Source organism: Pongo abelii, chromosome 4 (assembly GCF_028885655.2).
Source record: "Pongo abelii isolate AG06213 chromosome 4, NHGRI_mPonAbe1-v2.0_pri, whole genome shotgun sequence".
Taxonomy (NCBI): Eukaryota; Metazoa; Chordata; class Mammalia; order Primates; family Hominidae; genus Pongo; species Pongo abelii.
In genome coordinates this window covers 42,559,749-42,577,503 of record NC_071989.2, presented here as the reverse complement: position 1 = coordinate 42,577,503, position 17,755 = coordinate 42,559,749, and the positions used below count along the sequence as shown (strand labels likewise).

Genomic DNA, 17,755 nt, shown 5'->3' with positions numbered 1-17,755 from the left:
CACTCTGAAAACTTATAGGACCTGAAGTGTTTCTTCCAGTTATAAATCTCTACTAAATACCATACCACTGTTATTTTTCATGTCTTTAGCACTTCACAGTTTACAGTAGCTTCATCTGCTTCCTAAGGTGTTACCAAATTGTATGTGAAGAATCCAAGACCTAGGAAAAGGAGGGGACTGCTGACCATCCCTTGGGCAGTAAAGGAGGAGAATTACTAACTGTACTCAATCTACTCATAACAAATCTTGGGCCTTTATTCTGCAGTATTGCCACCCAAGTTAGAAAGGGATAAATGGCAGAGGTTAGGATTATGGGAGAGATTAGGATTACTATCGGAGTCTGGCGGAAGGAGGGCAGACTTGACTGGGAGAAATCAGAGAGGGTGTCATAGCTGAGCATAGAATAGTGATTAAAAGCTGGGGCTTATAATAGGTAGAAAAATAGCTTGAACAAAGCCTCTAGAATGGTCCTCCCTGCCTCTAGTCTGATTATCTCTCTCTCTCTTTTTTTTTTTTTTTTTTTTTTTAAGATATTGTGACATCACCAGGAATAGAGATGGAAGCTGGACAGATTTGCAAGGGTATCGCTGGGGGAGACCATGTTAACAGTCTTCAGAATGTCCAGAAATATGTTAGACTTGGTTAAATCAGGGAGACAATTGTGAGAAACACTGGTAGTAGTAACATTGAAAGGGGCAGGGAGCTGATGGGATGAGAAGGGGGTGGTAAGTTTAATTTAATTTTGAGAAATTAATCCTAGTTGATTTTGAGTGGGTATCAGCAACCTTGTTCTGTAAAGGTTCAGATAATAAATATTTTAGGCTTTGTGGGCCCTGTAGCCTCTGTCACATCTATTCACCTCTGCCACTGTTGTTTTAAAACAGCCATAGACAATATGTAAACGAATTAGTGGGGTTATATCGCAATAAAACTTTACTCACACAATTGGCGGTGGGCTGAACATGGCCTGTGGGCTGTAGTTTGCTGACCTGACTCAGAGGACAGTGGTTTCTCTATCAGAAAAAGAGCTCCAGCCTGCTTGCAGATGAGGCGAAGAGGTAGCAGAGGTGAAGCTGAGTTGAATTTGGATGTGCTGAGTTTGAGACTCCGGCAGGCTTCCCATGAGAAAATGTCCAGCAGGCAGATTGGAATATGCAGTTGGAGCTGGAAGAAAAAGCAGGATAGAGATATAAATTTTGAAGTAGTCATCACAGTGCTGACATGTTAGTTTTACTCTAAATTAATTTCTATAGGAATGTAATCTAAATAGAAAATTTTAAAGATATAAAATATGAAGTTATGCTTGTTAACGGTTTCTGAAATTCAGACACAGCTAACTTTCACATGTAGGTCATGTAAAGGAGGCCTGAAGTTTGAAACTAGCAAAGAATCAAGGGGTTCCTCATTTTCGCTGATCAGCATAGGACACTAAAATATCAAGAGTCTCCTGTGCCACCTTGAAAACAAACCAAATAAAGGACCAAATCTACTCTTTTTCCTGTATCTTCCATCTTTGTTTGTGATAATCTAAGCTAGAATCATGGGAATTATCTTAGGACTCTCCTTCTATGAATGAATCTGGTTTATTCCATTTTTAAAAATGTCTCTGTCAGGCCTCTGAGCCCAAGCTAAGCCATTGCATCCCCTGTGACCTGCACGTATATGCCCAGATGGCCTGAAGTAACTGAAGAATCACAAAAGAAGTGAAAATGGCCTGTTCCTGCCTTAACTGATGATATTCCACCACAAAAGAAGTGAAAATGGCCAATCTTTGCCTTAACTGATGACATTCCACCACAAAAGAAGTGAAAATGGCTGGTCCTTGCCTTAAGTGATGACATTACCTTGTGAAATTCCTTTTCCTGGCTCAAAAAAGCTCCCCCACTGAGCATCTTGTGACTCCCATTCCTGCCAGCCGGAGAACAATCCCCCTTTGACTGTAATTTTCCTTTACCTACCCAAATCTTATAAAACGGCCCCACCCCTATCTCCATTCATTGATTCTCTTTTCAGAAAGTCTCAAATGCCAACCATTCTTCCACATTGCTGCTGCCCTACTTTAGGCTTTCATCATTTTTTTGCCTGGATTGCTAAAATAATCATTTTAACTTTTCTATCAATCTTTGACTTTATTTTATACTAATACTCATATTATTATATGCAAACAATCTCTATACTAATCCTTCCTCTTATTCCTTCTTTGTGCTACCATTAATTTCAAAGATGCACTTGGATAATTGTGCTTTTCTTCTTTGCAAGTCTCTACTGGTCCAAAGGATCCGGTTCTATGAGGGAAAAGGCTTCAGTGAGAAAACACAGCTAGTGTACTCCCTGGACACTTTGGCCCCCTTGTACCAAGACCACCAGCTGGCGAGAAGAAGCACCATCCTAATTGTGATAACTGACTGTAATCATCAAGAGACAGGGCTGTTGTTAATCAATGGGGGCAGGGAAAAATATATATTTGGCATCCATATGATTAACTAGAATTAACTAGTTAATTGCTTCTCTTCTAACCAGGGTTAACTAGCTAATTGCTTCTCTTGTTTCTCTTCTAATTTTGACAGTAAATAGACAAGTGCAAAAACAATTTTTTGAAAGGATCATGGGGCTGTAAAACTTAGGGATGAGAGTCAGGGTCACCTCCTCAGATAAATCTTTCAGACTAGCAGAGGTGCTAGATGAGGGTGAGAGTAATCTAAAGTGGGTAGTTGAGCAAGAAAATGATGAGTATTATTTACAGCCCTGAGACCAGTTGTAATTATGGAGGCTGTAGTTCATTTTACTAACCTTCCTTGTATAAGTTTTCCCAGGAAGACAGACTGACCTCAATCCTAGAGGAGCAATTCCCAGATGGGATGAAGCAAGTGGATCTGAACAATGCAATGGGTGAACTCTGAAACAAGAAAATCTGAAACAGGTCTCAGTTAATTTAGAAATTTTATCTTGCCAAGGTTGAGGATGTGCCCGTGACACAGCCTGAGGAAGTCCTGACAACATGTTTCCTAACGGTGGTTGGAGCATAGCTTGGTTTTATACATTTTAGGGAGATGAGCCATTAATCAGTATGTAAGAAGTTTGCTAGTTCCATCCAGAAAGGCAGAGACAGCTCAAAGCAAGGCCCCCCCATCGAGGGCTTCCAGGTCACAGGTAGGTAAGAGACAGATGGTTGCATTCTTTTGAGTTTTTGATAAGTCTTTGCAAAGAAGGCAATCAGAAAATGCATCTATCTCTGTGAGCAAAGGGGTGACTTGAATAGAATAGGAGGCAGATTTGCCCTGAGCGGTTCCCAGCTTGAAAGGACCCAAGATATTTTTCTTTCACAACTCTAATGGATTGTATTAGTCCATTTTCACACTGCTACAAATAAATGCCCATGACTGCATAATTTATAAAGGAAAGAGATTTAATTGACTCACAGTTCCACACGGCTGGGGAGGCCTCAGGAAACTTAGAATCATGGTAGAAGACTAAGAGGAAGCAGGCACCTTCTTCACAAGGTGGCACGAAGGAGTGAGTGCAAGCAGGGGAAATGCCAGATGCTTATAAAACCATCAGATCTCATGAGAACTCACTCACTATCATGAGAACAGCACTGGGGAAATTGCCCCCATGATCCAATCACCTCCCTCACTTGGCATGTGGGGATTACACATCTCTCCCTTGACATGTCGGGATTACAATTCGAGATGAGATTTGGGTAGGGACACAGAGCCCAACAATATCATGGATACAGGGATGCATGGCCCAGATCCCCTCTTTAGTACCAAGGCACCCATACCCCCACCTGTCAGGAGTGTTGCCTGCTGATTGCTTGCAGCTGAGGCCTTCCTGGGGGCAGAAAGGCCTAGCCTTTTCCTTCAAGTTGGGACATATGTGAAGAACCAAACCAGCCTCTGGACTCCATGTGGGAATGGCTGAGGCCTCTGTTGCAAAGACATCACAGTTCGACTTCTCCCCTAGCCTAGTCCTGCTTCCTTCTCTGTCTTCTCTAAGACACTCTACAACAACCACCAGCTTACAATTCCCTATTCCAGTGTCTATTTTCATGGGATCTCAAACTAGAATATTCAATATTACAACATTTTTCAAGTTGATAACTGGGGATGTAACATTTCAAATCCTAAAACCAAATAAGCACATTTTTATGAATTTAATTTTTTATCAAAACTCTACTCTTAATTCTTTTGAGCTTCAGAACATATATTGCTTTTGCTGTCTCTTGCTGTCTCTCTGCTCACAGGCCCAGCTGGTTCAGGTACTGACTCTTGGCCTCTCCGGCACATCATTTAAGATCCTTGGTTTCATTTTAAACAAGCCAGGAAATGGGGCCCCAAAGCCAGACTGGAGACCTTTGAAAATCTTTAAAGAGTTAAAACCATGGTAACTCAATTTCTGCTACTTCGGATCTATTTAATGCTCTGTTTCAAGCTGTCACTTTTTAATCTTCCTGATTTTCATTGTTTATTAAAAGATGAATGATGATCCTATATCATTGATTCAATCAGCTGGACCAAATATGTGAGATGAAAGCAATGTATGTTGAAAAAGCTGCCAACCAAATAAAATTTCCCAGGGTACAAAACAAGCGGATTAAGAAAGTCAACGTTTTGTCTTACGGTCATTTTACTGCAATAGTCAGTGATAAATGTGTTCTGAAATAGTGGCCATGTTATGCATTTCATCAACACATCCTAATATATAGGAAGCTTACTTGTAAGGTAAGATTGACTCTGGGCATTTGTATGCATGACAACACAACAGCACAAACACTGGCTATAAACTAGCATGAAAACCTCATTCAAGCCTCTGGCATGTACATCTATATTTTTTAGGGATACTGATTTGTGTTAGATGCTTCCAGCCTATTAATTTTGCCTCATTCCCAAACCTTGAAAGTTTCTGTGTATCTTTGGTAAGATTATTTTGTTAAAATAAAAGATTAAGAATTTTGCAGCTGTCTTGCATTATAATTCTGACTGCCTTGCTTGCTTTGCCTTCTGGATTATAAACTGTCTGTGCTAAGAAACAGAGGCTTACTCTTCATACATTCTGCAGTGCAGGAATTTGTAGGCAGTGTGTTACTAACAAGTAATGCTGAATTTAATTAGGGCTGGGAAAGCATTCAGAACTCTATTAGCTGAAACTTCTCATCTTTCAGATGAAGAAACTGAAGCCCTGAGTGGTAGGAAATGAATTATTTACAGATGGAGTAACCACAAAATGTGCACAAATTAAAATGAAAAAAAGACTTAAGTACAACTTATTTCCAGTCTGTTTTGTGCAATTACCTAAATCCAATTACACAGTAAATTGCCCATAATTAATTAAGAAACCTTGCTTGTTAACAATCAACTTCTCTTACAGGATGGCTTCTTGTGTTATGAATTTGTCTGACAAATTTCTATTTCCAAAATAATTTTTCTTTTTTTAGTACAAAGTAAAATATGTTAGGTTCATTTGCATTTAGGGATATATTTAATAATTCCTTCTTGTTTTAGAGTAAGTATCTGCAGACTGATTACCCATTAAACCTTAAGATTCTACATGTCCATGAAATGCATTCCTAAGCTTATTTTTGGAATTTTGCGGCTACTTAACAGTTGTAAATATTGGATGAAAACACTTATTTTTATGTCTCAATAGCAGTTTCTTAGGTGATACTATTTACTTGCCTTTTTGGTTACAGCTAGATTTTCCCCTCCGTTAGGTGTTTGCTTTGTTAAATATCAAATACAATGCTAGAACAGATTAAATGAATTGTGAGCTTAGAGACAGAGCTGGCTTCATGGTTGTGCAAGCTCTGCATTTGCATTAGGGCTCCATGCTTAGAAGGACTATTTGCTTTCTTAATGCTCTGCTATCACTGTCTTAAATTTTTAAATAAGGTTTTTTAAACAAAATCCCTGTATTTTTATTTTGTACTGGTCCACAAGTTAAGTAGCCAGTACTTAATTTGAAAGGTAACTTTCTAATTAGAGGTAACTTGAAAGAATGGTACATTCTTATCTTTTCTACACAATTCTAATAATAATTAAACGTATTATTTTTATCTTTTGTGACTCTTCAGTGAAATGAAAATTGAAATGTTAGGCTTGAGACTTGGTCTCTAAAGCTTTTAAAAATACTATTTCTGCATTAAATTCATTCAATGATTTTTCTTTTGTCTCAGTAGAAATAAAAATTAATTGGTCCATTGATGGAGTATTTTGGATGTATTTTGTACAATCCTAGGTTTGAAGTTGTACAAAATAGACAAATTCTGCAATGGCTAGTAAACTTCATGTGCCTAGAATACACATTTACCATATTTACAACTATTTCCCTAAGACTTGGCATACAGCAGAAAGAATTTATTTTCTTTTTCTTTTTCCTTTTTTTTTTTTTTTTTGAGGTGGAGTTTCACTCTTGTTGCACAGGCTGGAGTGCAATGGTGCAACCTCTGCTCACTGCAACCTCCGCCCCCCGGGTTCAAGCGATTTTCCTGCCTCAGCCTCCCGAGTAGCTGGGATTACAGGCACCTGCCACCACGCCTGGCTAATTTTTTGTATTTTTAGTAGAGACAGGATTTCACCATATTGGCCAGGCTGGTCTCAAACTCCTGACCTCAGGTGATCTGCCCGCCTTGGCTTCCCAAAATGCTGGGATTACAGGCATGAGCCACTGCACCTGGCCAGGAAAAATTACTTTTCTAACCAAATCTCTGGCTTCTACAGCTTTAAATTTGAGCATTCTCTTCCTTCTATTGTTAAATGTAGAAAATCAAAGTGAATTGATGGTTACCTGGGGCCTAGGTAAATGAGATTTTACTGAATACTGTGCCCATTGTTGGGATATTTACCAAAAATATCAGATTTGCTAATTTTGTGTAGAATGTTTTAGGTAGAGGGTATGGAAATAGAAAAATTAGGTTTCTAAAACATGGGCCATAGGGAAATAGAAAGAAATGTATAATACCTAGAGAAAACTAAGCCCCTGACACTACCTTATAATTTGAAATTCAAATGGAATTAGCTCAATCACACATGCTTTATGAGACTCAACTCCTTTCCTGTTCTCTCCAGGGATTCCTTGAGACAAGGGCTACATTTCTTGGAGTCATATACAGTGGACTCCAAATGCAGTGGACTCTAAGTCCAGTGGACTCCAAAAGGAGTGTGCAGTTCCTGCTTCTGTTAAATCAACCAAGTCTGAGAATTTTCTTGCTTTGTAATCAAATGCTCTCTCTCTTTAATATCCTGGCTTACCCTATGGGGACTTATGCAAATGCTGACAGATTTTAATGAAGATTTGAGACATATGAGGGGGTGTGCTTTTCACAAATACAAACATCTTTGAATGAATGTTACTGTGTTTCCATTTTTAAATGTCTTTCTGCCATCCTACAAGTGGGAATTCTACACTGAGTCACATTGCTTCTTGGGTTCTGGGCACTTCCATGTTACTTTGTTCCCTCCCTCTATGATCCATGCTGAGTTCCTCCCACCCTTTTCTCTTCATATTTATCCCAGTCTCTGCATTTGTCTATTTCCAGATCATGACTCAGTTTCTGTGGTGTCTCAGGTAAGTTTTGTAAACAGAGTTATCTCCAGCATGATGTGAAAAATGAGGGAAAAAAGCTATGAAATACATACTTAAAATTAGTGTATTTACTTTAAATAAAAATGGCATGATACATACGGTTTTTTGGCATGCCTCCTCCAAACATTTCTTCAACATTCTTTCCTTATTCTTCACCTTTTGGGTTACATTTATTTTAATCGTGTAGAAAAAAAAATTGCTGTGACCAAGAACATTTTTATAAAAACTTTTACTCTCACCTTACAGAATAACAAAAGATGTTTTCAAACTACACAGATAGGTGTTAATAACAAGCTCCTGAAAGCCAATTAGTAAAGGTTTTGAGAGTTAAAGAATTCAAGGTTTTTCAGTAATTTCCCAAGGATGAGCATGTTATTACTTTATTTTGATGCAGAGAGGTCTTCTGAAAAAAATTAATCTATTCACTTTTTTATTAAAACTATATTGAGTGCCTACTATTTTCCAGCCACTATTTTAGTTAAATGACGTATGTCAGTGAACAAAACAAAGACTTCTGCACTTAAGAAGCTCATGATATGAGACAGACAATAAAAACATAAGTAAATTATACAATGTATTTAAGTAAGCTATGAGAAAGATAGAAAAGTAAATAGGGTAAGGGCTGCTTTGTATTTAAGATATTAATCCAGATATTTTGTGATTAAAAAGTAACAGTTTATTCCTCAAAGAACTAATGATGTAACTGGAAAAATAAAATGTAAATGCCTAAAAATAAAAATAAACAAGTACCACACATCACATATAGGCTAAGTGTCAACAAATGGTATGCATAGTAAATGCTAGAAGAGCCATAACAGAAAGATGCTGCACTTTGTGTTGACCTATATTTCAATACAAATACTTTTCCCCCTACAAATACATTGTTCTCAGATTTTCAAATACAAATGCTTGATCTCTGTTCCAGGTGTTTATGATGAATAGAAAACTACCTCAAAACAGTGCTTAAACATTTATTTTGTTCATGAACCTGCAATTTGGGCTGGGCTTTGTGGAGATAGTTATAGTTGGTGTAAACTGAGGCAGCTTGAAAACTAGAAGCTGGAAACATCTGAAAGTTTTCTCACACATGTGTCTGGCAGTTGATGATTACTGACTGAGAATTTAATTGGGGCTGTTGACTACAACACTTGTATGTGGACTTTTCATGTGGTGTAGGCTTCCCTGAGACATGGTGGCTGGATTTCAAGGACGAGTGCTGAGATGGAGAGAGCTACAGAAGAGCCACATTGCTTTTTGTGATCCCACCTTGGGAGTTATGCAGTTTCACATCTGTCTCATCCTATATGTCCAGGCAGCCACAAAGGCCAGCTCAGTTTCTGGAAGGGGGAGAGACTAATCACCACCTCTTGCCCCAGGAAGTGGGGCAAAGGCCTAGACAGCATATGGGGCAAGAAATAGCATTGTGTTCATTTTAAGAAAATACACCTGTCACAATCTTTGAGTTTCGATGTTCTCATTTTAATAACTGTAGTAAATTCTAATAATAATTATCACTACCTCAGTGGGTGAGAATTATATGACATATAATATGAAAAATGTGAAAGTTAGTAGTCATCAAATTAAAACTAAAAAGTGCTAAATAAACATGTGTTGATAATCTTTGCATACTCAAAATGTTTTCAGGACTTATCAGTCTGGATAAAAATGATGTTATAGAAGCACCTGTATCCAAATATTTCTGGCATTGACCCCTAATATATGTCTGCAACTTCCTGAAGAATTCCTAATCGTCCCCATTCCAAGGTACTTCTGGAATCCCCCAGAGATGCTGTGTTTATTTCTACAGTATTTATAATATGCTATGTGATGCTATGGCTACTCCATCCTTCTCAACTAGGTAGGGACAGTAGCTTTCTGCTAGGAGCTGCTTATAGCCAGCAGAGTGCTGTGTGCCACATTTCATGAGAGGGATCCTTAATAGCCTTCTAGATACTTGTTTTGGTTCCTACAGAAAACTGTTTTCAGAGTTTCATTCTTCTTATAAATAATAAAGATGGTGTTTCTCTTCACTATTATCAGTTGTCCCCTACCCCAAGATACCTTATAAATGTTTAATTTTTTTCCTTATTTTGTTCAAATATAAGATTTCTTTAGATTTGATATTTTCCAATAAATAATATAAAATACTGTCAAACATTATATAGTACTTTTTATTATGTGCATGAACATGTGCACGCACACACACACACACACACACACACACACATCTCATAACCACCCTATGAGGCAGGTACAACAATTATCTGCATGAAATTGAACTTGTAAGGTCACATGGTTAGTAAATGACAGAGTCAGGATTTGGATGCAGGCATTCTAGACCAACAGCCCCTGCTCTTTTCCTTTTCACTGGTCACCACGTGGATTTCTGATGATTATGCTTGCTGTCCACCTGGGAACTTGTCTGATACCATCCTCTTATCTCCATTTGGAGGGATAATTGATGTGCTTTGCTATTAAATCAACTGATCACCTGGATTATGCACCACCGTATTCTCAGAATGTTGTGCTGCGCTTACCTAACTGGGTTTCCTTTTATTAATGTAGCTAGATCTCATTTTCCAGCATCTCTTATGGGTCAAAATATGTGTTCTATGCTGGAAGGACTATCTAAATGATAGAAGCTATGCTGAATTAAGAATGGTCAAATTACCTAATATGTCACCAGGAAACCCATTAAATCAGCTACATTTATTATAACATGCCGCAGTAAGGGTGAAAAGTACCTTGACAGAGTCTTAGCAGCATATCAGAAGGGGAAAGTCAGATGGCATCTGGGTTCAAATGGATTACAGTAGATCTTTCAAGTCAAGGAACTAATTAGGATTGGGAAGAATTAATAATAAAATAGTTTAGAATAGATAAGCTTAGGGTCTTGAGGCAAATCTTTATAACTAAGGTGAACAGATTAGTGTCTCCTGTTACTGATCTGTGGGAATGCCCTAAAGTAAACAATAAAGGGATTTACTGGCTTACAGTCTTATCTTTCCCAGAAAAAAGGATTTTCTGAAACAACTAAGTCGTGTTGATAAAAGTGGTCTACAGTCTTCTGTTGGGGCAGTTCTCAATTCTCAGAATCTCATTTCAAATTCCCTAGAGTCTGGTCATACCTGCCACTGGATTCTTCAGACTTGTTGAGATTTGGCTGAATCCTGCCGTGAGCTAAACCAAATTCTCAGTCATCACCCCTGTTAAACATGAATCACTAATTTAAGATGTTTTACCCAAATCACTATTTCTTGATCATTCCCTTTGACCATTAATTGTTGAGAAAAATGTTTCTAATTTCAAGGAAGAAAATTAAGAAAGATCTGTATAACTAAGTCTTAAGATCTGTCTGATGAAAACTTAAACCCAATTCTTGGTTCTGTCCTGGGAAACCGAGAAGTTCTGTCTGCCCTAGGCTGAATACGTGAACCCCCAAGGTGATTCCATCTCTTGTAATTCAAGAAACCAGATATTGGAGCTTCTTTGGGAAAGATACATAGAAAAAAAAATTGAGAGCTGGTTACACAGTAAGAAATTAGTGGCATATAAATTATGTGTTCTTTGAAAGTTGTCACCATTTGTAATTTTGTAAACTTGAAAGTCAATCTGTACTGTTACTTCCTTAAAATAGCTTTAAGAAAGGAAAAATTGGCAATATTTGAACAAAGGTAATCTTCTCTGAGGAAGTACTTCGTATCCACCTCTGCCCAGTGACATTTTCTGCTCCGTTGATGTTTGTGCAGAAGAGCGAGCCACAATAAATTAATACACTTCCAAGAGACTCTTGTGAAATGCTAAAGTATCCTTTCAAGCCAGACAGGACTAATTACACATTATTCATGTTGATAAAAGCATTTAAGTAGAAACTGTTCTGAGCATCCAGATGGACACTTCATAAATTATACCTCATGAAATGAGAAAGTTGAATTCAGTTCTAATGGTTTTCATGTGGCCAAGTGAGACATTTTCAAATTCAGGAACAACCCTTAAATGCAGTAGTGTTCATGCTTGAATGATGATTAGCTACTGCAAGAAGGGAAAGACAGGACCATATAAGTCTTGGGCTGAGGAACCTTTCAAATGAGCAGGTTCTCTGCCTTCTTCCAGAAATAGTGACCGCTATGTCCAGAGAAGAGCAAGACTGTGTGCAATAAGCATGGCACAGAAAAATTGTCCACACTCTGAGACATACAGGAGAAATTATACCTTATGATTCCATCTTTGTATTCAGAACTATTTAGTTAGAACATCCACAGTGTGACCCAGAAAGAGATCATTTAAAACACTCTCCTGGGTATTATAATAATCCACTGGTTTCCTACTGGATTTGGGATTCAATGTCCCAGAGCAGTATTTCTCAAAGTTTGATTCAAGAATCATTTGTGTCAACACTACCTGAAGACAAGATAAAAAAAGATTTCTGGGGTCCATGTCAGGCTTATAGATTCAAAATCTGTGGGATGAGACCTATAAAAATCAATTTCTAACTAGCTCTGTCCCTGATGTTTGAGAATAACCTGGAAAACTAAGTTCTGTTCCCAGTAAAGCAACAAAGAATCAAAGCTAAAGCAAAAACATTTATAGGACTGGTTATCCTATCAGGCATGTTAAAGATTCAGGCCTGGCAGAGCATGAAGACAATAGAATGTCAGGTTCATATTAGTTAAGAATAAGAGAGACAGACTTGCTCCACAATGTGTCGTGCAAGAGTAAGGGGCACACAGTGAGCATGAGTGAGAGGTATTCACAAGAAGACATATGTCTCTCTGGGAGTTCTAAGGGCTGCAATCTAAGAAGAAGGAGGAACTTAAGAACTGCAAGGTTCACTCTTAGAGTCAGAGTTCAGTCACAGGATAATGAGATGCATTTTGGGAGATAACTTCCTTGTCATTGTCTTAATCAGTGATATTTGGATTGGAAAGAAGGAACCATTCAGGCTAGCTCAAAAAAAGGAAAGTTTACTATAAGGACACTCAGAGTAAAAAGTAGATGAACTATAAAAATGCCAGTGTGTGATATTGGAGATAAAAAGGCTTTTTTTTTTTTTTTATTAACACAAAGTAGTGCTCCACCTGTCTTGTATATAGTTTTCCTGCTTTCAAATAGCTATTTCTTTCTTTGGTTTCCATTCAGTTTTCCAAACTGGGAATCTAACTAGCTAAGTCAGTCATTTGTTTGCGTGTTTGAGTGCTTGTGTTTTTCCAAGTTGGCCATCTTGTGGGTCAGATTGCCATCTCTGGTCTAATAAATTGTGTTGGGAGTGGGTGAGAACACGAATGGGAAGGAGGACAGCAGCATGATTCAAAATATGGCTGCTTAGGAAGGAAGGTACTGGGAGAGACAGATTTCTTTACGCTACGGAGGATGGACAAGGGACAGGCAGAGTAAACATGTTTGCACCTTTCTATTTTTAATGTAACTGCTTACATCAGCATTAGTTTTCACCTGGGAACTTGATATTGCTTGACCTCTCATGTTGTAGCACGTAGGAGAAACAGGAAGTCTGACCTGGCTAGGAATTAAGGAGCTAGAGCCCTGATATCTGGACAGGACACTGTCCAGTGACTGAGATTCAGTGAGGCAGTCAGATTCCATTATTTTTAGCCTAGATGTCAATAAATTGGTGTAGCTCAGGATTAAGTCTGCACAAGTAACCCTTGATAGCTTTTATGTAGTTCTGTAGAATTCAGGGTAAGTGTGTGCGATTTCAAACTGTTTCAGTACCTTTCTGCCAATTGCAACACTCTGATGGCTTTAAGACCTCAAATCTTGCTTACTTTAAAATGACTTCTTTATAGATACATTTCAATAGAGTTATACAGTTTTTCCTTCATAAGTTTTGTAGCTGGTTGGAAAAAGCCTATGAGATACCAACAATTCTCATGTCTCAATATGACAAATACTTATTTCTCCTCCTATTCCACACCACATCCTTTTGAGAAGGACCAGCTTTATTTAGACTTGTGAAAATGTGAAAATGTCCCAGGCATAATATTCTCTCTTTGTGACAAAGAATTGTCCATTTCTTCCACCATGAGAAATTCTAATTCTACATCATCTGCATGCCTTCGAAAAAATCAGCTGCTATCTTTCTGGGGCCAAATTAGAAGAATCATAATTATTAACTTATCTCAAATATGTTTAAGGGGGCCTGAGATGGACCCCAGGAATGTTCTCCTTTCTCTCAAAAAGGAGAAAACATGTCCAAAGTGATGCAGATGACACAACTAGAAGTAAAAACATTGTGTTATTAAGCCCAGGGATCAGACTCTAGTATCAACTTTTACATTAACTCTGTCTTCTTAGACAAAGTCACCTAAAACTCTGAAAAATTAAAGAGTAGAACTGGTCCCATAAACTATCGAGTATTAGAAATTATTATGCAATTATATATGCCTATATATACCTGAATACATAAATGCACTTGTAAAAAATACATGTGTTTATACATTTGTACAGGTATGTATAATCATACATATCTATATTTATATCTATAATGCTATATATATATATTTATAATGCCATCAGAAAGCTCTGAGTTTTTCTATACCGATTTCTTACAAGCTTAGGCTCCCTTTTGGGAGAAGCAGGATTAACTGGCAAGGATGTTGAATCTCAGTCAACAATGTTCATTAATCCATCCATCCGTTCATCCATCCATCCATCCATTCATTCAGTGTCCTCCAAACTCCAGGGTAGTAGATACTGACATGGAGAGATTTGATATCTGAGGGGAGGGGAAATAAGCAATCATACCAATTCTATTTTTGTTGTTCTTTGTTCCTTATTTTAAGACCTGGTTTTCATGTTATGGAAGAGATATTAGGCAGTGCACCTCTTAGGCAGCAGCATGTATCCTTATGTATCCCTGGAAATAGAGAGGCACTCAATTTGAAAGTATTTGAAAGCATGAATACATGAACCTGTGCATGTATGCACTTCAGAGACCAAAATGTTAATAGCTTCTCTAGGAATACATGATCCATGCCCTGTGAAGAGCTTCTGTCCAAGATTTATTGTAAAAGATGAAACCAAAGACTTGAAGAAAGAAATGTTTCCTTATTTCCCTTTTGTTCAAACTTCACCATGTTTGAGCAAAGGAGAACAACAGAGAGAAGAGAAAGAAGAGAAGAAGGAAGAGAAGGAAGAACTGGGAAAAATATTCTGGCGTGCTGAGTGCGTGCAGGTTAAAAGAAGAAAAAAGTTAAAGATTGCAGATGGTGCATCAGAGTGGCATTTCCAAAGACAATATTCTCCTAAGCCTTCTACTCCCTCACTTTAGAGCTAAGTCTCTTATTTTATTTTATTTATTTAAAGATAGGGTTTTGCTCTGTCACCCAGGCTGGAGTGTAGTGGCACAACATAGTTTACTGTAATCTTGACCTCCTAGGCTCAAGCAATCCTCCCGCCTCAGCCTCTTCAGTAGCTGTGACTACAGGCACATATCACCATGCCCGCTAAGTATAGTATTTTTATTTTTGTAGACATTCAGGCTGACTATGCTGCCCAGGCTGTTTTCTGACTTCTGGTCTCAACACATTCTTCTCTTTTAAGTGTAATGAAAATGCCCTGATGGCATGGATACTCATCCAGTTGAAATATAAATTTTGTAAAGACAATTTAGAAATAAAAGTAATTCTATCTAATTTTCTTCTTCCCATGACTAGTCAAACTTTTTTCCTAGGTTTAAATTATAGTAAGAGATAGACCAATATTTTTAGTTGATTTTGTATCTGTGGGAACCCTGTAACCTCATCCTCAAGGGATGCTGGAACTTCAAAGGGAAACTGGCAAGGAAAGAAGCATATGTTAGAATGAGCTGGCACAAGGGAACTGGAGAGAAATTTGAGCCAGGCTACTTGTGGTTGTCTTTGTAAAGGCATTTAACATTTAGGTCATTTTTATTGCAGCTAGTATCCAGTTACAGTCACGTGGCCATGGGGATCTTAAGGACTGAGCACTGCCATTCTATTTCATGATTGTCGCCTATATATTGCAGAATGGATGTGCTTAATGCCTGGATCTCTCAGTACACAATTCTTTTGGCATCATCATAGACTCAGATCCTTTTTTAAATGCCATCTAGTCATCTTGATTTAAGCACAGATTGGAAGCCTCAAATTATGAGACCAAGTTAAATGAAATCATGTTGGGTTTTAAAAGCTGCACCAAATTACCCATGAGTATTTCCCTAGATGTCTCTTTTTAGTTGGACAAAATTATCTCTTTTATGGTAGACATTATGGACAATGGTAGACATTACAGAGTAAAATGAGCACCTATGCAAAATTTAGTCATTTCATGAGTCCTAAGGAGTCTAAGATGTTTCTAGTTATCAAAACAGATTGTGAAACATTATCTATGCTGTGACACCATTGAGGTAAAATTAGATCTTGAAACGTAATTACATTCATTATTACTGTAGACCTAGCAAACTGAAGTCTTTCCAGAGGTGAAAAATACAAGAAAAAGAAATACTTTCCAAATCTAAAAGTAACAAAATTTACTATTTAGAGAACATTTAGAAAACAAATGAGCCTTTATTTTCAGTTACTCTTCAGAAAAAATGACTTGAAATCCCTCTTTAATTCCTCAGCATACAAAAATATTACATTTGTGAGCAGCCTTAGAGTGATAGCATTTAGAAGTTAATCTTAGCATTTGAATAAGACCTAATCAAATTAAGTTACTGGAACCTACTACTACCTAATCAAAACCTACTGCTGGAATCCAGGACTCCCCTTTTCAAGTACTTCTTTTCAAAGGTTAATTTCAACTGAAAGTTGGATTTTTAGTGTTCCTTAACAGAAATATTTCTATCAAAGAAAGGAATTTCAGCCTTTGGCCTAATTACCCTTGAACTTTTTAAATTCACTCACACCTCTAAGGGCAACTTAGTCTTTCTGACCCAAGGGCCACATGTTTTCTTCATTCTTTTGCTCATCTTGCCACATTTCCCCATGAATTTTATAGAGTAGGGCCTGAACTTGCACTCCTACTACATCGTAAATGTGACTATCTTGAAACATTCATCTGAAGTTGTCTCTTTCTAGATAAAGTTCCATGGTAACTGGAAGCAGCTCTTTCTACCCTGGGACATGCTGAACCTGACATCAAATCTTTGTATAAATCTAATACACTACAGTGATTCCCAAACTTTTCTGAGCCTCATCTCTGAGAGTCTGATGGTGGCAAAAATAAGAGCACACAATTGGACAATAATTTGCCCAAAGTTTAGCAAATTAAAAAGACTCTGAAGTCTCTCAGACTCCGAGTGAAGAATTACCAAACTAGAGCCTATTTCCAAAACAGACCGCTACAATTTCTAGGCATCTAGATGTGCATATTAGCAACAGCAGTTAAGTCCCAAAAATGGAGTTGCAAAAGAGTTTTGCTATAACTGAGAAATCTAAGATATTGTTGAAGTCTGTCTAGTTTATTGTGTTCAAAGGAATACCAAAACACTGTACTGTTAATTTGCCATAACCTTTTTGGAATTTGTGATCTGTTTTGGTTTGTTGTTTTTATTCTGATATCCCAGCACACCCTGAATGAAAAAATGTTACAGTGGACATATCAAAACTGACAGATATGGAGCAAGATGATAAATGAGGGAAAGCTTCCTGCTACCCAATGAGGGTATAGCCAGAAAATTATAGCAGCAAAAATTATGTCATATGAACCTCTGAGTTCACTGAGCCCAACTTATGACCAAACACTGTAATGCCTTCAACAGCATCTCTTGAATTATTATTCAAACCCCTGTTTAAGTTACTTTGGTGAAGGAGGGCACATTTACTTCTCAAGTGATTCACTGTATGTTTGCACAGCATAGAATATTAATATTAATAAAATAAATTGATAAATATTAAAAAGGTATATTTTATTTGTTCATCATATTGAGCTAAAATATTTTTGTGCTTCTATCCTTTAATCTCTACAAGAAAATAAAAAGTGTGAAAAAAATAAAAGCTGTTATTTTGTGCTTGTTCCTTCTTTTTAGACTTTTTACAGAATTGTTTAATATGCATGTAACAGTGATGTAATTGCAGAATTCATTAAAAGCGATAACAGATATTGATATGAAGACTACCGTGGCAACACATGTCAAGGGTGTAGGGTGACACATTTTCGCAATATGCCTGGTGCTTGGGAGCACAGACTCTAG

The 17,755-nt window shown here is 37.5% G+C and overlaps 1 protein-coding gene across 1 annotated transcript in view; it reads right to left on the bottom strand.

The window, feature by feature from the left end:
- Window positions 1–979: 979 nt before the first annotated feature.
- The window catches only part of FBXO4 (F-box protein 4), a 362,228-nt gene continuing 345,452 nt past the window's right edge, over window positions 980–17,755 (bottom strand). The window contains exon 6 of the mRNA XM_054555520.2: window positions 980–1,164. Coding sequence (XP_054411495.1) covers window positions 995–1,164 — 170 coding nt within the window. The 3' untranslated portion in view covers window positions 980–994. The remainder of the gene's footprint in view (window positions 1,165–17,755) is intronic.